At 48.0% G+C, this 25676-nt stretch overlaps 1 protein-coding gene across 2 annotated transcripts in view; it reads right to left on the reverse strand.

Moving 5' to 3' along the window:
- The window catches only part of TCERG1 (transcription elongation regulator 1), a 1289229-nt gene that overhangs the window by 993815 nt on the left and 269738 nt on the right, over positions 1 to 25676 (reverse strand). The window contains exon 6 of one of the 2 annotated variants that reach the window (XM_069652439.1): positions 24374 to 24538. The exons of the other annotated variant lie outside the window; for it this stretch is intronic. Within the exon in view, the coding sequence (XP_069508540.1) occupies positions 24374 to 24538 (165 nt within the window). The remainder of the gene's footprint in view (positions 1 to 24373; positions 24539 to 25676) is intronic. 2 annotated transcript variants of the gene reach the window in all.

Raw genomic sequence — 25676 nt, forward strand, 5'->3', positions numbered from 1 at the left:
ATTTTCCTGCCGGGCCACCGGTGGTATAGAGGGATACTTCAGTTCAAATTCCAGTGTGTGCCCATGGGCAAGAGCGTCCAGCAACCAACGGTCAGTGGAGATGGTCTTCCACACGGTGACTAAGTTGGCCAGCCTGCCTCCCACCCGAGTACACGGGTGGGGGCCAGACGCCACAGCCGGTTCAATCATGCTTGGACGTCGAAGGGCCGCCCTGGGGTCCCTGGCGGCGACAATGTCCTCCTCCGAAAGCCTTGGAATGGCCCCTGGGCAGAGGAGCGGGAGGGCTGGCGGGAGGAAGAGGAGCTCACGCCGAAACCTTTGGAAGATCCTTGGGACTTGCCTCCTGAGAGTCAAAAGGATGCCCGTCACTGTTGAAGAGTGCCCAAAGCATGTGCGATCTCTGTGTCAGTTTTGATGGCCTATAGAGACTCCTCTACAGCCTTCCTGAAGAAGTTGCCTCTGTCAAAGGGCATGTCCAAAACCCTTGTCTGAACATCCTGACGAAAGTTGGTGGCCTTCAGCCAGCTATGACAACAAAGGCAAACGCTGTTGCCATCTGGCAGAACCGCGCGTCAGCGATGTCCGTGGCCACCGTGATGGCGTTGTCTGACTCCACCTTGCCTTCCTGCAGAATTTCCAATGCTTCTGACCTCTTGTTGTCAGGGAGGAAGTCCAGGTTAGGAGCGATCTTGAACCATAGCTCTCAGTCGTAGCGTGCTACGAGGGCGTTGGCGGCCTTGATGGTAGTGGCCGCAGAGTAGATAACCAGTCGTCCATTGGCATCTAATTTCTTCCCCTCGCTGTCCGCAGGGGTGGATTCTGCAGAAGAAGGAGCGCCTGATGACTTCTTGGCCGCTGTCGATACCACAGAGTCCGGCACCCTGTACTTCTTCTCTTGGCAGTCCTTCTTCGCCGGGGCCGTAGAAGGGCTCTTCATGAGGGACATACCTTTGTCCCAAATGTCATCCAGGAGTGGGACCGAGAGGATGGTCTTTCTCTTCGCCTAGTGGTGCAAATATAAGAAGCCATCTCTCCTCTGGAGCGAGCTGGAAGAGCTACAAAGCTTTGGAGATCATCTTGTGAAACTAGCCTATCTCGTCTGGCAGGGAGGATCTGGGAGGCAGCAATGGGAGGCCCCCCCATCCCGTCATCTGTGCCCGTCGTCGTTGTGTCTGGGTCCGTCTCATCCCTCGGGGGGAGGTGGGAGGGGGGGCGCGGAGGGTGTCTCTTCTTGACCGGTGGGTCCCGTCGCCAGGGGGTCAGCCGGCGCAGTGGGGACGGACGGCCAGCGCAATAGGCTGCCTCCTCTGTATCTCGGAGACCAGAGTATGCAGTGGAGAGAGAATGTCCACATCGGTCTTTAGGCGGAGGTGGTAGTTGGGGTGCAGGTGGAACAGGAAGCTGGGGCACAGGCAGAGGGCTCTTCCTCTACGGTATCCTAGTCATAGTAGCCCTCGTGAGCACCCTCGTCGTAGGGCCTGCTCCTGACTTTCTGCTCCCCCTGGATGGTTTTGAGATAGACAAGCTCCTCCTCTGAGGAGATGTCCGTGCACTGGAGGACCTCCGCGCCTCCCCCCGTCCATCTTCGTGACCAGAGGGGACTGCCTCAGGGAGATGACCAGCATCATCTTCTCTGGGGTCTTCTCTATGGGCTGAAACGTAGCCTCCCTCCTGGGAGGAAGGGATACTCTAGCCTTCAGCAGTGCACCCTGCAGATCCGCCTCGGCGGCCTTCGCGAGGGACGCCACCACCCGCTCGATGGAAGGCTGGGCTTTGGTCGGTATACCTGGGCCTTCACAGTCAGGACCAGTCCCTTGTCCTGCTTGGCCTTGGTCGTCCCAGACACCTTGTCCCGCTTGGCCTTCTCCTGAGTTTGCCCAGATAGTCCGACGTCCTCTTGGACAATCCTGAGCGTTGACTGGTGACTGAAGTCGCTGGAGACTACAGAATGCGTCCTGGCCGCCGAGGAGCCCGCCGCAATGGCGCTCCCGGTGGCAGTGGACTAGTGGTGCTTAGCCTTCTGTTGGACACCCGCAGGACGGGCGCCCTCAAAGGTCTTAGAAGCCCGCTCAACTTTCTTGGAACTGGGAGAGGCATGCTCTTGGGACCCACCCAGAGCAGGGGCCTTAGCCTACAGCCACTCCTTCAGCCGCTGATGCTTCAGTGTGCGAGCCGTTAACTCCTGGCAAAACGCAAAATGTTCCTCCTTGTATGTCGGGTACAGGCAGTAAAGGCACTGGGAATGCTCGTCGTCCGAGAAGACCTTCCGCAAGCCGCAGTCGGAGCAAAGCTTGAACAGGGGAGTTGAATCCTTCTCCTCTGACATGGTCCACCCGGCATAGGCCTGAAGAATCTTCTGCAAGCCCCCACGAGGACACCGGACAATATTCGCCCTTGAGGGGTGCTAAGGATCCGAAAAACGGGTCCCTGTTAATTGGAAGGGTGATCGATGGAGCACAAGGTTCGATTGACCGACAGAGTAAAACTCTTCTAAAAAGCAAAAAACGCAGTAAAAGCTCGAGAGCTAAGCAGGAGGCCTCCCAACACTTGAACGAGCGGTAAAAATCAGAAGATGGCTGCCACAGGAGGGGCTTAGGTAGAGGGCAGTCATTGGCTGAGGGCAGTATGACCCAGAGCTCAGCGATTGGTTCCTAGCAAACAGTTCAGAAACAAAACTGATATTTCCTCTGTTACCGAGGATTCCCAGCCTAACAACGGGGAATATTCATAAGCATGTGAATCCATGCCAGACCCCATGCTGGAGACTGCAGGAACTCCTGGGCCTCACATAAGAACTCCAAAAAGTAAAGGGGGGGGGCATACTGCTCGGCAAATCCCACCGACTGACAGGGATCCAGGTTAAGAGGAGGTTTGGGGGGGGGATTCCTAGGCATAAAGGGCATGCACGAGGGAAGATCACACTTGCAACCCTATATGCACCTAATGTGGGGCAGATGAGGTTCCTACGTCAGGTGTTTAGAAGGATGAATGGGCAGAGGGCATGATGCTTTTGGGGGGATACTTCAACCTGTAGTGGACCCCATGTTGGACTGGTGGTCAGTGAAAGAGCGGGTACTAAAAGTGAAACTAAGGACAATTTGGCCCTGTGGGACCTTTCCCAAGACCGCTTCTGGGTGGATGTCTGGCAAAAGCAATGGCCAGGTCCGGGGGGCTACACGTTCTTTTCCCCTCCACATCAGACGTACACGAGGATTGACCTTCTACCGGTCCCGAGTGAATGGAAGGGTGAGGTTGGGGTGCCCAGGGTGGAGATGATTATGTGGTCAGACCACGAGTTGGTGGTGGCAAACAGGAGGCTCCCTGAGTCCCCACCGGGGTTTTAGGTGGCGCTGAGGGATTGTGTGTTTAAGGTGTTCCTGGGGAGGGAAATATGAGCTTACTTTGAAACTAATGACAATGGCGAGACGGGGATGGCGACGGTCGGGGACGTGGCCAAGGCCACCTTCAGGGTTGTGCTCATCGCTGAGGGATCTCGCAGGATGAGGGAGAGTGGGTTCATTGAAAGCAGGCTCGGGAGGAATTGAAAACGTTGCGATCCCAGCTCACCCAAAGACGCTGACAGGGACGGGCTCCTGGGCAAAATGAGGGACAAGAGGTAGGAACTCCAGATACTCTTGATCGGGGAAGTCGTGAAGAAGATGCGATTTACAGGACAAATGTATTATGAAAGGGGAGAGAGGGTGGGGACTCTCCTGGGGAATAGGCCAAGGGGTTACAGGGCGGAAATGAGGATAGAGGGAGTCTGAGAAACGGGAGGATGGCTGATGAGAGGGGAAGGACACTGCGACTTGCTTCGCAGACCTTTATAGTGACGTGTATGCTAGGCCGGTGGAGCAGGCTGTGGAGGAGGCCCAACTGTATCTGGCAGAGCGGAATCCCCCCAGGCTTACGGAGGCGGAGAGCGAAGTCCTGGAGGGTGAGATAACTCGGGAAGAGGTGGAAGGGGCCATTCAACAACTGAAAACCGGGAAGGCCCCTGGAGACTATGGATTTAGGGCAGACTTTTGCAAGCAATACCAAGAACCACTAGCGGCACACTCTGGCCAAACTCTTTAATAATATAGTGGGGGGATACAATACCGTTAACGTTCCTCCAAGCCTTAATAGCAGTTATTCCGAAACCAGGGAAAGGCCATGCCAATTGTGCCTCATACAGGCCGATCTCCCTCCTTAACGTGGATATCAAGATATTCACCAGAATTCTGGCCACGTGCTAGGAATCCTACCTCCACCAACTGATTCACACTGACCAAGCGGGCTTTATGTTACACAGGCAGGGGGGCAGATAACATGCAATAGACACTTCGCGCCCTAAGCACGCCAAGGGCAAAGGAGGAGGGAGCACTACTGTTGGCCCTGGAGGCCGAAAAGGCGTTCGACCGGGTGAGCTGGGCTTTCATGGGGGGAGGTCTTTGAGTCTCTAGGGAAGGGCCCCAGATGGATGGGATGGATGGCGGCCCTATACTCCGCACCGACTTCTAGGGTGGTGGTCAATGGGATATAATCACGGACCTTTGTTAGGCAGAAACCTGTGCAGTTCCCTTCGGGACCACCGCAAAAGATTTAAGACTACAGGTGTTTGGCAGTAAACCCACTTGGTTGCAGTCTGCACCACACAGATTCACTTGGTAGCTGTGGCTGAGCAGTCAGACTTCCCTCAAGAAGAGTTAGGCAGTATGCAGAGTATACACAATAGGGCAGGTAAACACAGTAAAACGAGCAAACACTACCAGAGCTTTGGTGTAAAAGATATATAATTATTTATTTAAGAACACAGCTATAAACACACACTGGCACTAATTATCAAGCAATTTCAAAAACACAGTTACTAAAGTATATACACTCCCTTAAAAGAGTATTAGACAAGTCTTAAGTAAAGCACCACTTATTTTCAGACAGTGGTGAGCGCTTAACGCAGATGGCATTCTAATACTTCGGTTAAAAGGGAGAGAAAGGCAGAGCATCAATTGAAACAGATCCCAACGCTTTCAAAAGAGCACAGCAAGAGAGGAAGGCAAAATAAAACAGTGAAGTTAGAGTTCAGAAAGCCGGATCCACTTTAAGAGGATCAGAACGAAATTTGTCCAAGGTCACACGGTCGAAAAGTGCACAAAAGTCTCGAAAAGGTTCAGAAAGAAGTTGGACCAAAAGAAAGGGACCAGTTAGATGGTCAAGAGGCCAGCCCAGTCTAGAAGGTTAAGGATTTACTGTCACCTTGTAGCAATCTATAGAAAGGGAGGCCAGGCGGACACAGTACCTTGAAATGGTGCGAACACTCCAGCGGGGGCAGTTGTTCCTGGCAGCGGTTGCGAGTCGGTGCTTCGTCCGGCAGAAGAGAAGATCTCGTCGGGGAGGAAAGCAGAAGGTCGTTGTACTGCCAGGGAAGAAACCAGCCGCGGAGTTTCTCGATTCAAAGGAGCGGTCCTTTTATTCGCGGTTCAGTGGTAAGTGGCTATCCGGTTGCCGGGGTGCTTGGCACGGGCAATTCGACCACTAGACGTCCTGGTAGGCGAAAAGGAAAGCAAACTGGTTGTCCCCACCAGCTCAAGGGGAAGAGACTCTCCGGCAAGAAGATCTCCTCTGTCGTCGGGAAGTGGTGAGACGGTTCAGCAGGGCTCCACCGGTGGTGTCGTCGTTGCAGGTCGGCTCAGCTTCTACCTCTTTGGATTTTCAGGTCCTGTGGTGACTTCTGAAGTTCCAGTCCCAAAAGCCCTGCTTTTATGCAAGAAACCCCCATTCATTCAGCCTAGCTGTCAATCAAACATGCTAAGTGGTGAGCCGGCCGGCTCACCACTTGGGCCAATCACACAAGAGTGCGACTTGAGTTGCCAAGGCAACTCAGTCCAGGGTGCCTAAACCCCCGCCCACACCCCCTGTGGTACCCAGACAGAGTGGCACCACTTTTGGAGGCTTCTGTGGAGAAGCCAGCCAAAAAGTGGAACAATGGGATCAACTTGGGTTGGAGTCACAGAAGAGAACACAAACACCATTTTAGAATCGAGTTCTGGCAAAAAATACCAACCGGTGAATTAATATTAAATAACCCGGCGGTATGTTCGAGGCTATAGGAATTAAATAAAGTTGGTAGCCTCGAACAATGGGAAAATCCCATAGAGATATATTTGCGGCCGAATATAAAAAGTAGTATCCACTGCCACCAGCCAAAACTCGATCGGGGGGGGGGGGGGACGGAGACGTGCCCCCTCGAATAATAGACCGGGGGCAATCGAATTGCCCCGACCAGTACGTCCACAATATGATGGTTTGTACTGGTTTCTGTTCATAATTTAGGACTAGTAAAGCCAATGGTGACTTTACATGCCCTGGGAGACAGTCAGTCCCAGGGTATGGAGTCTATGGTGGGGTGTCACTATGACACCCCTGTGTCACTGCACTGAGGGTGCTGTGTAACACACATAGTAAAAACACATGAGACCCTATGGAGTGAAAGACCCCATAGCCCATAAAACACATTAACAGTCAAAGGAACCCATCAAATCATGTCCAAGAGTGTGAGGAAAAGAGTCTCACTCTTGGCAGGATAAAAAAACAAACTCCAGAAATCCAGCAAAGCTGCTGGGGGAACTCACTAGGTTAGGAAATTCAGCCTAAACAGAGAATTCTCCCTAACAACCTTCCCACTACAGCGGGGTACCTGCCAGGGATGTCCTCTCTCCCTGCTAATATACGCATTGGTAATGGAGCCGTGGGCTACATCAGTCAGGGACAATACAGAGATCCGGGGCGTCGTAGTAGGGGAGGTTGACTGCAAGGTAAGTCTTTTCACGGATGAACCCATGCTCTACATTGCTAAGCCGCCCCACTCCGCCCCCTTCTTGTTGGAGAGCTGAGAGTGTTACGGGAGGCTTTTGTGGTTCAAAATCAATTTGGGAAAATCAGTGGCATATGCGGTGGGGGGTCTGGCGGCAGAGGAAAACAAATATACTAAGGGGCTTCCGTTAAAGTTGCAGGACGACGGCTTCCGATACCTAGGGGTCCATGTTACACAGCATTTGGAGTATCTGTTTACCAGAAATGTCCTTCCACCCTCTAATCTGCCATAAAATGAGACAGGAGAGATGAACAGGTTTACGGATGTCTTGCATGGCGCGTCTAACTTGCTTAAAGATGGTGGTTCTCCCCAAATTTGTGTTCTTATTTCAGATGTTGCCTGTAATAATACCCGATTAGTTAAGGTGGCAATGTTGCAGCTTCTCTAGGCGGGGGCTAAACACAGGGTTGCCTATAGGACATTGATCTTGTCGAATGAGGATGGAGAAGTAGGATTCCCTGACCTAGTGACGTATTACAAGACAGCTCGGCTGTGAGACCTAGTGGATTACTTCGACCCACTTTTAGGTAAACAGTAGGTGGCAATGGATAATGCGGTATTAGCCCGGTTACGTTGGACGAATGGTTGTGGTTCCCGAGCCTGTATTCCTGAGAGAGTGCTATGTCACCCGATCTTGGAGGTCCTGTGGTCCATATGGAGAGAGGGAGGGAGGAAGGTGACAACAGGTGGCTTACCACGTGGCCATCTCCTTTGAGTTGCATCGGGGCTCCACCACTCGGAGATGGGATTGAGGTGCCACTGGTATTACAGCCATGGTATGAAGCAGGGTTAAGCAGGGCGGGACAAATGTGGGAGTGGGGCACCTATATCTCTTTGAACAGACTAAAGGAAGCTCTGGGACTTTGTAAACTGTTGTCCTTCCGTTTCTTGCAACTGAAAGGGGTACTGTCCGAGGGCCGATGGGGGGGGGGGGAAACCAAAGGAGGGAACTGACTAGCTTCAAAGAATTCTTGATCACTCAGAGGAGATCGAGAGGGTAGATAGCAGGACTGTATAGGAGGTTCCTCCTGGCGATCCCTAGAGACCCACTCCCAGAGAGAATCAAGTGGGGACAAGATCTGGGTAGGGAGACACTTTACGGGCTTAGATGTGCAGGAAGGCCCACCGCTCCACAGCCTCGCTCCAATATAGGCATCAGGCTCTGAAGTTACTACACAGATGGCATTACGCCCCAATGAGGATTGCCCGAATGAGTGAAGGATACGACCCGCACTGCTGGAAATGCCGCCAAGAAAAAGCGGATTATATTCATATGTAATCCCATGGGGCGGGGTTGTTCAGTAGTACAGACACACTGGAGGGAGGTCCTGCCCTGGATAAAAGGGGTTGACGGGATTCAGGGGGAGCACTCGCCTTGGTTCCTACTCTTTGATGTTGACACTGGGGAAGAGCCGCAGCGGGAACAAAGGCACATATTCCAGATTACGTTGGTTGCAGCGAGGTGCCTAGCCCAACTGTGGAAAAACCCAGGGATGCCAGGGGAAAAATAATGGATTCTAAAGATTTGAGAGCTATGTATGACATGGCGTGTCTCACCACCTCCAAGATGAGTCTGATATCAAGGGCCTGTGGCTCCCTTTCTTTGTGAAGTATGGGCGGTGAGATCAATGGGGGGAAAGGAGGAGGCGGCGAGGTAAAAGTAGGGGGGGTTACCCCCCGCGATGGGAGACTGAACATCTCAGACCACAGTCTCAAAGAACAGGGACTGAATTGGAGGGACTGGGGGATCCTTCCGGTTCATGTATGAGTGTACCCATGAGACACCCTGTTGAATTGGAGGTGCCACCTTTTGTTTTAACCATGTGGAGACAACTGAACTTCGATGCATTGTGGGGAGGGTAGGATTCAATTGTTATGGTTCAAGGAGAATTATTTATTGCTGACCTGTGTTTTGACTAAAAATGTTAATAAAGTTTGATTTAAAAAAAAAAAAAGATTGAATGTAGGCTTGTAAACATATAGATTCTTTAATAACAGTTTAGCTTTGCACACACTGTGGTGGTTTGGACGGATTTAAACCAGCCCGTAGCTCTTGACAGGATATTATATATAATGTATGGGTGGATGTGGGTGTTTGGCAGTTTTTAGGGTGAGCATGATTAGCTGGCCAACAAAACCTTGGTTTAGGTCCCCAAGTGTGGAACTGAAGGGCTAGCTGAAGAATTCCATTGGGTGCTTGGGTTAGTAGGTGAAACCATTCCGATTTCTGCAGAATTTGTCCTAGAATACTGCTAGTCAAGAAGGCTAGTGGGACACTACTCTGCCTATGCTGTTTGTCTGTGCAGGCTTTGGTCGCCTTTACTCTTTCCCTCCCAGAACGTTTTCTGGTGGCTGGCTGGCTGCTGCTCTTTGCCTTTCGCACTGCAGACTCTACTTGATCGGGTTACTCAGTCTTCCTAGAGCCAACCTTTTCACTCATGGCTGGTGGATCCTTCTACATTGAAGGCCAATAGTTGTTTTGGGTCGCATGGGTCATTGCTGGCCTGGGGTTGAAGTCCCTGAGTAAGCGGGTCCTGCGACGCGATGTTCAATAAGAAGAATTAAACTGAGTGGGTTATTTTGCTATTCCTGAGCTGTGTTTTTGGGAATCGAAACAGAGTACCGGCCTCTGGGTACTTGGGTGGTTGGTTATTTGAGATCCTGGTCCTTTTTCCTGGGGCTAACTGGTCTCAAACCTGGCACTGGAGCTCTTCTTGAAGGTCTCTTTTGGTGTCCTCTTGGTTAAGTTGCTGCCTATTCTGCACCTGTGGGGTAGAACTCCAACTTACCTGACCTTTCACCATAACTTTGGCAGTGCATATGGACGTTGTCCAGTTGATTCGTTTGGGGAACTTTTAAACTGAACTACAACTTTTTAAAGGTGACTTACAAGAATGTGGAAAGTTTCCCCTGGTTTCCCCTAAGGTGCTTGGGTTTTTGGCCATGTTTCACTAATTAACAGGTTTTAAAAGATTGACATTACACTCCTGCACTAGACATTTATTGCTACTGTGCACCTCCACAAGTTACTTCTGCACCAGTATTTTCTCTAAGAGTTAAATGATACCTTAATGGCCTAGTGCCATCAACCTAAGAATATTCTAAATTGTGCTGGCCCTCCGGACTTTAGATCCAAAGTATAAACACCCTTTTATCCCTCCAAATCTATTGTATGTTGTGCATTTGGACAATGCATGTTGCTATCCATTAGAGGACTTGGGTCTGTTGTGCCCGTTTTCAGGTTGGCATATTGGTTGCCGAATAGGACTACAAGAATGTATTAATCTACTTTGTCTAGGGGTCCCTTTTCTTCCCACCCCTTAACTTTGTGTGACGCCTACCAGGTAGTGGGTAACACATTTAGTGTAGGAGTGAGTTGGGTCTTAATTGACCATTGCTGTTTTTTTACATGCACTGTGTTGATACTATGTGTTATGTTTAACCCAAGTACTGATTTGAACTATTAGAGATTGTAAGTGCGACAAATGTGTATTTTACACTATACCAATGGAGTGTATTATTTTTTGGATAACTGTGGGGACGACCTGTACTTCACCAAAGCATTCCTCCCTCCACTGGCCGGACTCTGGTCTGCCACAGCTATCACTATAGAGAAGTCTGGCATTTCCTTTTGGTTGGAAACCTTGTTTTGCCTTAGTTCAGATTATTTCATATCCCTCACAAGAGGGGTGTGGACAAAATCTTCCTAACACTAACCCTAACTCAAGCTACAAGCGGCTGCAAACTCAAAGTCTGTCACCCAAATGTATTATAACCTTCATGTTAGACTTGCTAATGGTACTTCAAGGGGTGGGATCTTGAACTCTGGTCTATAAGAAATGTGTTGCAATGTGCCCATGAGGGTGAGATTATTGAAACGCTGCAACAACATTGCTGGTAATGTTTCATAAATCAGCACCATTTTGCAATACAAAAAATATGACGCCATTGAGTTAATTTTATTTTGGGTAAAGTAGGTAAATTACTCTGCCTCAGGTCTGCCAGTAAATTTGGCAAGAATTGTGGTTAAGGCCGTTTTTGTACAAATCCTTATTGAGTGCTTTAAAACCACTAATCTTGGGTGGGCAGTAGCAACACACCCAACCAAAAAGGAAGCCAAACTTACAGAGCAACAAAAATATATACATGCCATACATAGATAAATCTCTATTCATTCAAATAAGTACTTGGGCACATAATCCTGTCTCATCTGGACATGGACTGCTGACCGGGTAGGCGCCCTCTGACCCCGCCATCTTGTGGCCTCCCAAATCTTTTTTCACCTGTGCCTAAAGCACAGCGAGCGCACTCGGCGCGGGGTCCCTCTCCCCTTTCCCAACCCGCTTCCTGAACCTCCCTCTACCCGCCTCCCTCAGCGCCCCGATTGTCGCACCACACCCTCATCAAGGACACTGCAGGGCAGCCCCCTGCCCGTGCAGCCCCCGTGGCTAAGGGTCCCAAGGGCAAGGGCGGCTCTGACATTGGCGGCTCCAAGATGTGTCTGCAGGTGTCTGTAGGGGACGCCAGCAGCTAACAGACACCAACAAAAACTGAGTGTGGCATGGGTGGGGAGTAGAGCAATCACTCTACTCCAGAAAACCCCTGCCACTCTACCTTACCTCCAAATAACAGAGTGCCATAATATTAGCATGTCCACACTTAGATAGAATTGTGAACATCAGCCTGCATCGCACCCGGACAGAATCGTGAATGTTAGCATGTCCGCTCTTAGATAGAACTGGTAAATATTAGCATGTCCACACTTGGATAGAATTGTGAACATTAGCCTGTGTCGCATCTAGATAGGATCTTGACTGAAGGACAGCATGCCTGCACCTACATGAAACTTGAATGTGCCACACCCAGAACTGTGAACACCAGCCTGCACCGCATCTAGATAAGGCTGTGAATGTTAGCATACCCACACCTAGACAGAACTCTGAACATTGGCCTGCACCGAATCTAGATAGGATTGTGAAGGCCAACAAGTGCCACACTTAGACAATACTGTGAACGTTAGCATGCAAAAGGTCAGGTAATCCACTAACCAATATAACCTCAAACTCTGCATACTTATCTCACACAAAAACTCACACAACCATCTCTCGCACCACAAGCCGCACGCACTTCACAACACTGCAACAACACATAAGCCGGAGCAACATCACACGCGGACTGACACCGATCCAATACCCGCACCAAAGCTCAGCACCCGGTGTCTACCGAGTTGAAGCTGCCAACTGAACACCACTCTTCTCACTATCCTACTCCTTCACCTTACTAACCCATCCCCCCCTTATCGTTTGCAGATCCGCCAGAGCGCCTGGGGACCGATTCCGTTGGTGACGGTGCGCAGTACAAATACCTTTAACATAATACACAGTATTAAAATATAGTATGTGTATAAAACCAGTAATTATTTTGAGGCCTCTGCCCCTATACTTTAATCCCCAGTGCCTGTACAACACAGAGTGCTAAAGACACAATCAACCCGTGCTATATTTTGTAGGCACTATACCTGGTTGTAAGCGCAGACACAGCTAAGGGCTTGGAAAGAAAAGGGACCAGGCATTTTGCCACAGGAATATAGTCGTGAAGGCCCCTTAGACAAACAACTCAACTAATTATGGCCTTCTAGGGGATACAATTTGAAAAATACAAATGCACCGTGCATTTTAGAAACCATTACCAATGCACTTTGCTCCCAACAAAGTAGATATGGCTGTGGGTCAACCAATCAAACCTATGCTCCGCACATCTTGATAAATGACAGGAGTGACAGCAGATCATACTGCAATCACTGGCCATTTGCTGACATCCAATAATACAATGCCAAAACTAGCACAGAATTCAGCAATATCAATATGCATGTAGCCACAATTGTTTAACTCATTTTCAGTGGAATGTTGAACTGAAAATACAGAAACTCGATAAAAAGTAACCAGCTTTTATGGAAATGATTATCCACACTGGTCTTATCAGTAAAATTGCAAATGCGCTCCAGAATACATCCAAAAAGAATGTATATTTAGGGCTCAGAAAATGTTTTTTAGTTGATTCAGACATGCAATAAACCTCCTGATATTGCAATTCTCTATGATGGTTTATGCAAAACACTACTACTCAGATTTAGGGTTCACAGGATAGGTCAGCAAGAATTGGAGGACCGAGGGAGTGAATGGGAAATAAAACAGCTCTACTAGTAAGCTTTATTTGATTTTGATTTGCCTAGAAAGGATATCCGGGTAAAGACTAATGTTATAGGTTTTACTTACCCCCTCACCCCCTCCCTTGTCTCTACTCCCCCTCCCTCCAAAGGTAAATTGAGCATCCTTTTCAACCACTTTAAGCACAAGTATCAGCTGCCATGAAGGACCTAGAATGTAGGTCCAGCAGTTACAGTTTTGGGCCTGACGTTGGAAAAAATGGAGAATCTTACCTGTTTCACAAGGGGACAGCTGTAACAAGTACAGCACGTTCAGTTCTCACTCATGTTTCGTCCAGCTTCTACCTTAACCAGAACATTGTACATTCTAACCTTTGACCAGAACCTAAGACCTCGAAAAAGAGAAGAGTTTACTCTCACTTTTAACAGGGAAAAGATGTCCTCAGAGTAGATCAGGGTTTTGACTTGACAGTGACCTGTATACCAACAAAACCATGCTTTTGCATTTGCTGTTGTGTTTTTAAAAAATGAGGCCTTTTCCCTCCTTCTAGGAAAGGAGAATCTGGGTGTTTGTGTATAGTGCGTAGCTGTGTTGCGTTTCTTATCCTCTCTTCCCCTTCCTTCTCCCTGCAACCCTCTGTGGTGCTCTCGCTCTCAGCCATGTTCTCCAACAGCTTTTCTATCACTGATCCCATCCCTCTCACCAAGTCTGGAAGGAAGAAATTCAAGGAGGATAGCCTGCTCTCCAATTCATGCCTTCCCATCGCCGATACCCACATCAGTGCCTCCTACAGACAGACTCACCAGCATCCTCTTTGTTGTTCCCCTCTCCCGACCTAGGGACTCTACATATGGTGGCAGTTCTCTCTCTTCTTTCCTCCTCACCCATTAATGGTGGCACAAGATGGGAGGTCCTCTTGGCCTCCTTCCTGTCCTCCTAAATCCTCATCAAGGTCAACCTCCTACTCTGCTCCCACATCTCATCAACATCCTCCGTCTCCTGCTACTCCATCTACCACCTCTCTGGTTCCACGGTCACCTACCTTATCTACCTTTCTGGCTCCTCTGCCATTCCCAGCCACCTCCGCTGCCTCCGCTCTGGCGCCCCCTCTTTCTCCTCTCTGGGCCCTATGCCCCCCCCTCCAACCTCTGCCCATTCCACTGGGTGCACCTCTCACCTGTACCCCTCCCCGAACGACTTTCAAATGTGGCAACCGGCTCCACGTACCTCCAACACTCTGCTCTGCTGTCAAACACTCCTCTGACATCTGCCACCTCCTCGAAGACCTGGATGTTCTCGCTCTCACCGAGACATGGTTCACAGCCAGCTCTTTCACAAGTTTTAACACTCTCCTTCCCAAGGGCGACAAGATCCTCTCCGAGCACAAGACCAATCGACCCAGTGGTGGAGTGGCCGTGATCTTTCCTGAGTGGGTCCCTGCCTCCATCCTTCCCACTCAGGCCTACTCCTTTGAATGCCTTTGAATTTGGCGGATCTCTCTGAATGGGCTGATCTCACCTCCTCTCTCCTCATCTCTACCTATCAGCTTCTCATCCTCAGGGATTTTAACATTCACTTGGACTACTCCGACCCTGCATCTGAGCTTTTCCACAACCTATGAAACTCTGTCCCTCTCTATTCTTCTCTAGGGGGCCAAGACACTCAGCCGGACACCTTGGATGTTCTCATCTCCTCAGACATCCCCCTCTCTAACCCAATCACTACTCCACTCTCTTCGACTGACCACTTTCTGCTTTTCTACCATCTGAAACTGCCTGTCCCCCTGGCAAAGCCTTCCCCACCACTGCCACCTTCCTTCGCAGTCATTCAACCTATGAAGTCAATGTTAGTTGCCACTTCTTGCCTCCACTTTCTCTCCTCGCCCTACGCCTGGGGCTGACTACCACTCTGGCATAGCCCTCTCCAACCTTCATCTGTCCATCTCCAACACTCCTGATGTCCTTGCCCTTGTCACGAGGATCCGCCTGAAACCTGCCTCCAAGTGCAACTCTTGGTATGACTCAAACCTAGCCGTACTGAAACACAAGTGCAGAGAAGCTGAGCTGAAGTGGAGGGCTTCAGGCATATCCCTAAACTGGTCTGCAGTCTGCTCCAAAGGCAATATAGACTCAATCTTCTCCAAGAAGAGGGTCCACATTCAAGCCTGTGCCTCTGCAGCCTCTAACAGCATGGCCAAACTTTTCCAAATCTGCAAGGATCTGGCCAATCAGACTGTAGTCTCTACCTCTCGTGTACCTTCGCATGCCCTCTGTACGCCCCTGGCTTCTCACTTCCCCATTAAAATCCAGGACATCTGGTCATCTCTTTCCTCTTCTCATCTTTCTCCTTCTACATCTCTCAGGTCCCCTATGGCCCCTCTTCACCCTCATCTCCTTCCCCTCTCATACAACACTGATGATGTTTCTAGACAAGTCTGATAATATGAAAGTTTAATCTCAACAGGTGCTCCCATGCTCCTTCAGAACCATTAAGGAAAACATTGTTTTTCTCGCTCCAGCCTTGGCAGATTTCTGTAATCATTCCTGTGCCATTAGATCTTTCCCCTCTCTCCTCAAGCACTCCCTTATGCACCCTCTCCTAAAAAAGCTTTCTGCCAATCCTTCCTGTTCAGCTAACTATCGCCCGATCTCAATCACTCCTTTCCTGGGCTAGCTCCTGGAGAAGCTGCCCATCTCTCAGCTAAACATTCACACTGAATCTGCCGATTAGCTCGATGACCATCAGTTTGGCTTCAGAGCGGCCAGAGGTACGGAAACTGCTCTCCTGAACACACTTGAAGATCTGCTCTCTAACCGGACTTCAGCTCTCACAGGGTCCTCATCCTCCTTGACCTCTCCTCTGCTTTGACAGAGTCAATCACGCCACGCTGGTCAATCAGCTCAGCGTGAACCTTGGCATCACAGGTCAGGCACTGTCGTGGCTGACCTTTCTCTAGGACTGACCCTCCCAGGTCCAACTAGGGTCCTTTCTCTCCACTACCTGTTTCCACATGTGGTGTTCCCCAGGACTCCATCCTCTCATACTGGCTCTTCAATGTCAATCTGGCCCCCTTGGCCCATTTGATCTCTACTTTCTCCTCTAACTTTCAGTGTTACGCGGATGACACACAGCTCTCTTTCAGGCTACTCTTCCCTCCAAGCTCATTCCTGACCGTCTATCCACTATTCAGGGACGAGGCCTCCAACGATCTTTGCGTTAATGCCAATAAGATACAGATTCTTCTCATTGGGACACCTGCTCCCACTTTCGCTCTCTGGACGCCCTCCTTCGGCCCCCTCCTTTCACCCTCCTGTGAGGCAAAAAACCTTGGTGTCCTCTTCAACTCCACTCTCCTCCTCCTCTCGCATCACAGACCATGCCAAGAAGGGCCACTTCCAGCAGCTCCTCCTCAGAGGCATTCAACCTTTCCTCACCTTCCCCCAGAAACTCACTGTATCCATAGCTCTGGTTCTCTCCAGGCTAGCCTATTGCAACAGCCTCTTTCTCAATCTTCCTAACTATACTCTTCGCCCTCTTAAACTAAACCAAATCAGGACTGCAAGATTTATCCTTGGCCTCAAGCCGAGGGACTGCATCTCTCGAGCTCTGAAATCTCTCCACTGGCTCAAGGATCCAGTTCAAGACCCTCTGCATCAGGCACAACTCTTCTGGGGTCATGGCCCTCACTGTATCCAACCCACTCTTCCTAAATACCTTCCTTCTAGAGCCCGCCGCGCAGCTACCGCCAACTCTCTGCGGGTATGATGCTTCTCCAAGCAGGTGCCTCCCTCTGGATTGGCCTCCCTGCCCCCCCTCAGACTTAAGCCGAGCACCTGAAGTTCCAGAAGCTGCTGAAGACCTTCCTTTTCTCCTCTTCCTTCTTTCTCCCTTGCTAATCTATTTGACTGCTCATCCTGGCTGGTTGCATGGTTGCTCTCAGAGTCACACAGGGTACCATGCCTCCATCCCCCCCTTGAGCAGTCACCCAGCACTGCCCCTGGCCTACCTAGCACTCACGGTCTGGGACTGCACCTTTGTAATCATTTGCCGTCCCTGCACTTGCTGAGAAGCCCTGCTGCCCTTAATGCACTTCCCCCCTTCCCTGCAGTTCCCCCCCACCCCCCACCGACACCCTCTCTCCTGCACTTTGTTTGCACTTGCACAATCTGAATGTCACAATGCCTAGTAAGACAGTTTGTCTTGTTATTCCTCTGTTCCCTTGTCTTGTGCCGCATAGAAACATTTGTGTAGAGGCGTGACAAATACCAAATCATATCATATATACCATGTGGCAGCTGTGAATACCCCTTTTGGAGTTCCCTGATGCATTCAACCTATTTTCCTGTCCAGAAGAAATGTATGCAAGAGTAAGAATGTCTAGCTGAAATTCTAAAACATTTGGGGTGCACCATTTCATTCTAAATGTTGAAAGCCGACGTTCTAGAAGACATATTGGATCCCACTTTGCCCCAGTGTTCTATAGAGTTTAGCACATACTATACAGCAATGAAACACTCTCACTATGACCCGTTTTTACTAAATCACCTGAACACCAAAGGGATTGCTTCATTAGAGTGGTGAAAAGGGACAACACTCCTAGAACACAGGAGAAAAGATTCACAGTGACACATGGATTAATTGTAGCAGTATCAATTCCAGGATCTACTGTTGTCCTAATCAGAAGATGGCACAACATGTGTTTGCATGGCTTGGCAAGGGTCTACAGAGCTTTGATCAGACCATCCCAGACATCATAATCTAGGCAACAATAACAATGTTTACGGCTATTTGAAGTGGCTTTTACATTTATCCCATAGTGTAGCAAAAATTAAACAAGTTCTGTGCCCACCCTGTCTCATTCAGTTTGCCATATCAGTGGTCAGGATGCACCCTTTTTCTGCATAAATAAGCAGGTAGCCATTTAGTGGAGGACCTTTATTCTGGGCCCATTATGATTCATTGACCCATGGAAATGTCACCATGCCATGAATCTGGTCAACTTGTTACAAGGACAATGCTTGTTTAATGTCAAGTACCCCAATAATGATGCAAAGTTTACCATGAACATCACTTATTGGAAAATGGCAACATCCAAGACAAATAGGTCCACAAAGTTTAAGCCATCACAGCTAAGCAAACTTTCTTCCGCCTTAGAATTGACGGTGCAATTAATCAGCCTAAATAGCCGTTTCACGTAGTCTGTTCTCTGTCCTCTTCTGTTGTCACCCAGTGCTCTACTGCCTCATCCCAATCCCTCTGCGAATTCTTTGTGGATAAAATCGCAACCATTTGCAGTGAAATAGCGAACTCCACTGCCTTGTCAGGTTCTCTGCCTTCGCCTTGTCCTGTTTGTAATCCAAATATAGGGTGGTCCACCTTCCCTTCCTTTACTGTTCACGATCAATTCATTGAAATCTGCCTCGCCCTTGGACCCCCATCCCTTCGGCCACGCTAAAACACATCTCCACTCAGGATTGCCCCATGGATTACATCTGCAGTTAACAAATCCTTTGCTGCAGGAATTATCCCGGAGGAGCTGAAGCGTGCCCTTGTGATCCCGCTCCTAAAGAAGCCTCAATTGGATCCCTCTGTCCCAGCTCATTTTCGTCCAATTTCATTTCTGCCATTTCTCATGAAAACTATGGAATCTCTGATCACTCCCTGCTTAGTTCCTTTGTTGAGTTCTCTAATCTCTTTAATCCATTACAGTCCGGCTTTCACTCCGGTACGGGTAGGGAATCCATACTTGTATCAGTAGTGGATGAACCGATTCGTCTTGTTGACCAGAGTAGAGTGGGGTCGCTGATTCCATTAGATCTGTCGGCTGCCTTTGATACTGTTGAGCACCCCACTGTGATCACCTATCTGTCCTGCACTGGATTCTCTGGACAAGTACTTGCGTGGTTATCCTTTTTAGACGGTCTGTCTCAGTCTCTTTCCATCACCATTCTATACGAAAGTCATGTCTTTAGATTGTGGAGTCCCTCAAGGCTCCGCTCGATCTCCCATTTTGTTTAATATTTATATTCAGCCACTTGTCGGACTCATCCTCTTGCGCGGTGTCATGTGCTACTCCTACGCCGATGATACGCACATTTTGCAGGTTGATCTCTCCTCTTCGGAGACAGCTGCACGGCTGAGTGACTGCTTTGACGCTGTGGGGGGCTTGGATGGCCAACAACTGGCTGAAGCTTAATGCTGCGAAGACAGAGGTGCTGGTTGTAGGCTGTTCTGATCCTTCCCTCTATTGGACCCCTAATGTCTAGCCTTCCACTCTTGGGCCCTACCCTTCAACAGTTGCTGTGGTGAAGGATTTAGGTGTAAAAATCTCTGCCTCGGTCAATGAAGGACCAGATCTCCACTGTCCGTCAATCTGGTACCCTAAAGTTGCCGACTCTCTGCAAGGTACTTCCTTTTATCCCTTCCTGTTGTCATGACCAAGTGGTCTCCACTCTGGTTCTTAGTAGTATGGACTACTGTAATTCCCTCTACCTGGCACATCCAGTTTATCTGCTTCGCCGTCTTCAGCTGTTACATGGCAGCTAGGGTCACTCTTCACACTCCTTTTGGCTTTAATATGACCCCACTTTCATCACCAACTACACTGGCTCCCGGTGGAGAAACGTGTCTTATTCAAGTCTCAATATGTAATGTGCAGAGCTTTTTTATAAAAATACAGCTGAATATATTCAAGCTACATTTCTCCCCTATATTCCTGCAAGGGCATTGAGCCCCCAATCTTCTCTGACAATTCAGATTCCATCTGTAAAGCTCTCTCATGTAGGGGATGGGGGGAGGGGGGGGGGTGTGAGTCTTCTCTGTGGCTGCTGCAAAAGTGTGGAACTCCCTCCCCGTGCTCTGAACTGCGACACTTCATCTATCATTTCGCAGTTCACTAAAGACCCACCAGTTTTAGGTTTGCCCCCTCAGTCATGCTGTTCTAGTCTGGGCCTGATGATTTGTAGCGCCAAGATGCATTCGGGTGTACGTTGCGCTTTAGAGATGCACTTAACATAACATCAGACAGTCTTGTATTAGTTTATCCATCAACAATTATTCACATTCAACAAGAACATGCAATCCATGCCACGACAACCACCACAGACAAAACCAGGAACATATTAAATCCAGCTGAACCTCTTTCTATCAGATGACCTCTTACCTTAATGTGTTCCTTTAAATAACCCTTTCCAGATTATTTTAGATTTTACAAAAAGGCTGTTTAATAAAAATGTTATATTCCCCACAAAATGTTATGGCTAGAGTGCGGGCACTACCGATCCCAAACCAAACTATACAAAAAATAGAGACCCCAGGGAAAAGAAGACAACACAAGTGCACCTGGTATATACTTACCCACAAACAAAACTACTGAGCTCACCATACTAATGCTAGTTTTGAACCTGCTACTTGTGTGCAACTCTGAAAATATCTACGGGTCCATATCCCAATTTAGACTGCAAATTTAGGCAAAGAGTCGAGACTTTAACCATTATGTTAAAGAGTCGAGACTGTCCATTTAAGATACAATCAACCTACTTGCTCTGATGAGACATCTGGTGCAACGTTCAGAATAGAGAGATGTTGAAGAGCCCAAAATGTCAAACATATGTAAACTCCTAGAACTAGATTTTAAATGCCTCATTAATTTTGCATCAAGTACACACAACCTGTAACTGGTCTACAGTATTTAGAGGCCTTATGTCATTAGATCAGTGTAAGGGCCTGGTTGTCCCAACATATTGCACACTGTTCTGATGGCATTACTTGTGGCATTTTAGCAGAGTTAAAGCAAAAGATGAGTAGATCCATTTTCATGACCAGCCTCCCACTTTCTCGTAGACCCATTCCTATACTTTGTAAAAATGTGTGCTGTGCTTCAAGTCCTACTGTTTGTGATCAGAGAGGGCTTTTGCCACATTCATAAACCATTCCAAAACGAAAAGGATTATTTCTACAAAGATAACATTTCAAACTTAAGCAGGGATATACCCTAGGAATGTCAACATTCAACAAAAATAAGATGAAACTGCAGCAGCTGACTGGCTAAAAACATTTAAGAAATTACAGCCTGTGTCTTGCATTCAAATTTAAAAAGCCCCATGTATAAAGAAAAATGACAAACCTAATTCTCGAGTATAAACAGTCTCATTCTCAAAAGCACATTACACCACAGTAAAAAGACTGCTCCGAACCGGATTGGTACACAAAACCCACAATCATTTGCATCTACATTTTGCCACAAAGTGGCAGTCAGAAGAACACGTTTGGTCTTCTAGAGAATTGCAACAATAAAATAATGTATTTGTATACTATTCTACATCGATGATGCCAGAATAAGATTCATGCAGAAACCTTTGCAACGAAAGTCTGCAATGTTAAACAAACCAATAGGGGGCTTGCAAGCAGGCACTGACAGACAACTTGTAGAACACAACAACAAAAAATGTCAGCATCAACTTCACATAAGAAACAAATGGTTAGTGATTATAGGCACATGGCATGGGCCGTGCTTGTCAGAAAGCGGTTTGTGAAACTTCACAGACACTACACATTAACTAGGGGCAAGTAGGGTTATATTTTTTTATATATTTTCTAAAATTACAAGGAAGCATCAAATCAAAGCTGCCATCAACAAGTTTCTCTTGGGTCTATAGTGGTCTCATGATAAAACCAATACACCAAGTGTGACAGATTGTCCTATGCTCAGGTGTGAAAGTCTAGCCTTTTGAGTTTTTATTCATATAAATGTATGCCAGTAGATCGTTCTGAAAAGCAGGGGTGCTAATAAGATCCCCTTTCCATATTTACCCATGCCCACATTACAGTCCACACCTGTGCCTTTGCTGGAACAGTCTAGAAGAGCCCTCAGCCACTAATCTGTAGTGGCACAGAGCAGGTTCTGGGGGTTACCTATGCTTCCCAGACAGATGCTAAAACACAAAGCTCCAACAGGCAGAGTTGGCATTTTAATCTTCTGATCTAAATAATTGTATGTCTTAGACAGTCTGGTAGCACAAACATCTTTAAATATAAGCCATACATGGTAGGGACACAGTGACTGCTAACAGTAAAATATACAGGCACAGCCATTTGATATCACACTATTTCAGCGCCGAGCATGGCTCAAAAATGACCGGGCTGGGATTGTTTGTGTCTGGCCCGAATGTCTCCACAGTTGCCACATTGAAAACTAGCCAGGATGATGCCCCTTTGATTCACCTGGAAAAAGGCTGACACCTTCCTCCAGGGAATAGAAACTTCCCCAGGACGTCCTCTGAACTAGTGCTTCAGAGGCAGCATTAGGCCACCCACACCAGGGTGCTGGCCACTGAGTCTATTTGAAGTCAGCAGGCATGAGAAAGGGGCAGAGAGAAGAGCATGCAAGGAGGTGGGCTGAATCATGGGCTCTCTTCCTGTTGATGTCCCCTCAGTTTCCTGCAAGAAATGTACTCTGGGTGTGATGTCATAAGGCAACGCGCACTTGTGACAACCACCAGGATTTGGACAAATGATCTACTGTGAAATGTTGCCTCTAAAAGAAGCGTGGCACACCCAGACTCTAATTCATCTTTGGACTCTTGAAATCATAAGAATAATTCCCTGAGCCTCATTTGGGAGGCCGTCTATTCCAAACACCTCCACCAGTGGAGTGGAGGTAGAGGGAATCCGAGGCAGAGGAGAGCCAAGGTCCCCCTATATACCCATTGAAGAGTGGTGGTGAACTGCTGCGACCAAAAGTCTGCCTTTGTGCTCTGCTAGCAATGGCACGGGAACAAGGACACTGCACTGGAGGTAGGGGATTCCCTTTAAGTGCCAGCCAACGTCCTGGAGTAGAAGGGCAGGACTGACCTTGTCCCTGGAGACCCTAGATTAGGCCTCCTATAAACCCAGAAATCAAAGAACAGACATGAAACTGCTTGTGAGCTATACTGACATTGCCTAGCAGTCCCAAGATTCTTCATGCCACGTGCCATTGCTGATTCTGAACCTCACCAAGTATTGGAACCAGTCTCCCAGTTCCCCCAACCAGATGCTGAATCTCCACCTCAAAGTGCTGTGAAGCCTGGCCTGATGCTGTTGAGCCACAGGAAAAAGACAAATAGGTATTTAAAGGGCCGCTGTCCTTTTGGCCCATTCTAAAGGATCATATTGACTTTTACACCACCTTCTCTAGCTTTTTCAAGAAATTTACTTTGAACATTGACATCGTTGCCCAATTTAATTGCCTGCACGCCCCTGCTCAAACACATGTCTGCACTCTGTGTTTTCATGTTTGTGATTGCATTGATTGTTTGATTAAACTTCTATATTTTTAGAGAAACTTCATTGGATATTCTACTATCTTGCAACCATTGTAGTTAAATAATTGTGGTTGCTACCGTCATCAGCCCATACTCCTCTTGAAAATACAGCATGCACTACCAAAAGAGGCTAAGGAGATCTAGCTTTCGGGATGTGCCAGTTTCACCTGTATAATTGGGATCGCTGCTTATTTTGCAGTAGCGCAAGGCAGAGTAATTACATCACACTAAATAAGAATGTCCAGCATGTAACAGACATTAGTGGTGGCCGTAAGCCAATCTTTTCTGCTTCCATGCTAGAAAGCTTGCTGAAGCAGGAGCACAACGCTGCACATCACTTAAAACAAATGTGGATGCCACACTTTGAGGAAACCTTCTAAAAATACTATACTTACCTTTAATATTGGTTCTTCCGACTTAGAGGCTAACCAGAGTCACCATCACCCGCTATCAGAGTGTTGTGGCACAGACAGTGTGTGCCTGAGTTCAGTACATTTGTAAAAATATTTTCATCGTCATAAGTGTAGTGACCTTATTTATCAAGGCTTATGTTACAGGTAATCCCTGGATAAATGCATGGACCTATCTACAATTATAACTACTCCCACAGTTTTTGGTGGAACAAATTATCAAAATTACATGGCATTTTTAATTCCAACAAGAGGGATCGAGGGATGCAGACGGCGGCTGGAAATATCAGTGAAGAATTGTTCTTCTCCAGCATGCAGTCTTCTATAGAACCAAGCGCTTTTGTGACAATACCAAGCAGAGATACCTAGTGAGGGAGCAGCGCAAAACTTGCCTCGCCAGATTGTCAGTAACAGACTGGCCAACATAAGTAATCACCCCATCAAGGAAATATAGGTGCCGATGACGACACTGGCTTGAATGCCATAGGAGTGCCCTACAAATGTAAGCAACAAGAATGTTACCTAAACATGCTGCAATTGCATCTTTGATGTTGGCAGTGTGACTATATTTGAGTGGTATTAGGCCATTGGATTTATGGTAACACAATCTAATACAAACAACTATCCACCTGGCAATACCTTGCTTGGAAACTGCTTCCCCATTGACACCTGGACCATATGCAATAAAGAGCTGCCTTGGCTTTGCGATGGTCTGCGTCCTGTTCAGAAAACATTGGAGTGGTCTCCTGGCATCAAAAGTATGAGGTGATTGCTCAGCAAGAGCAGAAGGGTTCTGAAATAACACTGGAAAACAAATGGACCGATTAATATTTAAAAAAATGTAAAACAAAGGGCAGAATAACCGGAACGAGTGCTAAAAATGACTTTATCCCTACGAAAACCAATGAATAGCTCATCAGCGAGCATTTCAGACCTCATAATGTACTGTTGCCAATTGCAACTGGAGAGTGATCATTCACTCTTGTAAGGCATGTATTGGTGTGCTGTGTGCAAGTGATGAATTGGCATTGGGGCTAGGAGGGAAGCAAATGTATGCCTGGGTTGTAGCCTAGAACTTTACCCCATAGCAATATTTAAATTAGAAGTCATTTTCCAGGTTAGGAATGGACTATAAAACCCCCAGATGGGTTCAAGACAAGGTTCCAAAGAGTTACTTGAAACATTGACTCTTAATGTGGGAAAAGATGCACAGGTAGCTAAAAGCACTTTTATTGTAGACGTTATTAGCTCTAGCCAATGGGCTTGGTACCAGCTTTACATTGGCAGGCCTGTGAGAGCGGGTACTCCCCTGCAGTCTTGGTCAGGTGCAGTGCCCCTGCCCAAGTTTTTTTGTTGTACCCACCCCCCCATTTTGCTGCCTTTCCCTAGCCAACCACTCCCTGCATCCGTTTTTCCTCTCCGACCCTGCCCATATCCTCTACCTGCCCTCCTCGTGCCACCCCTGCCTGTGATTGGTGGTGTTCTTTGGGGAAAGCTGTGCTCTTAACAGAAGAATCCAGGGCAGCAGCAAAGGGCGAGAGGGCAAAGGGCAGCTCCCCTCTGGGCAGCTCCCATCCCAGTTTGCCCTCGTTCGTCTATGGACGCCTGGCAAAGCACCTTACAGCAACAACTAAGGTAAAGTGGTACGGAGGGTGAGCACAGCCATTACTGTGCTCAATTAAAACCCTGCCACTCTTCACTATTACCATCAATTCAGAACATTGTGTATATTTTGGGGGCGGGAAAGGTGTTGCATTTGGATGCATTTTGGGGCAGGAAATGTCATGCACTTCTATGGGCTCTGGGGGCAGGAATTGTGTAGGTTAGTATATGTATTGCACACAAAGAACTGTAAAGGTTAGCACTTGCAATGCACTTAAAAGAAACTCTGTAGGTTAGCACATGTAGGGTTCGAAATTGCTGGGAGCGATTTACTTTTGAC

Source organism: Ambystoma mexicanum, chromosome 3p, assembly GCF_040938575.1.
Source record: "Ambystoma mexicanum isolate Mex_15411 chromosome 3p, UKY_AmexF1_1, whole genome shotgun sequence".
In the NCBI taxonomy this organism is placed as follows: domain Eukaryota; kingdom Metazoa; phylum Chordata; class Amphibia; order Caudata; family Ambystomatidae; genus Ambystoma; species Ambystoma mexicanum.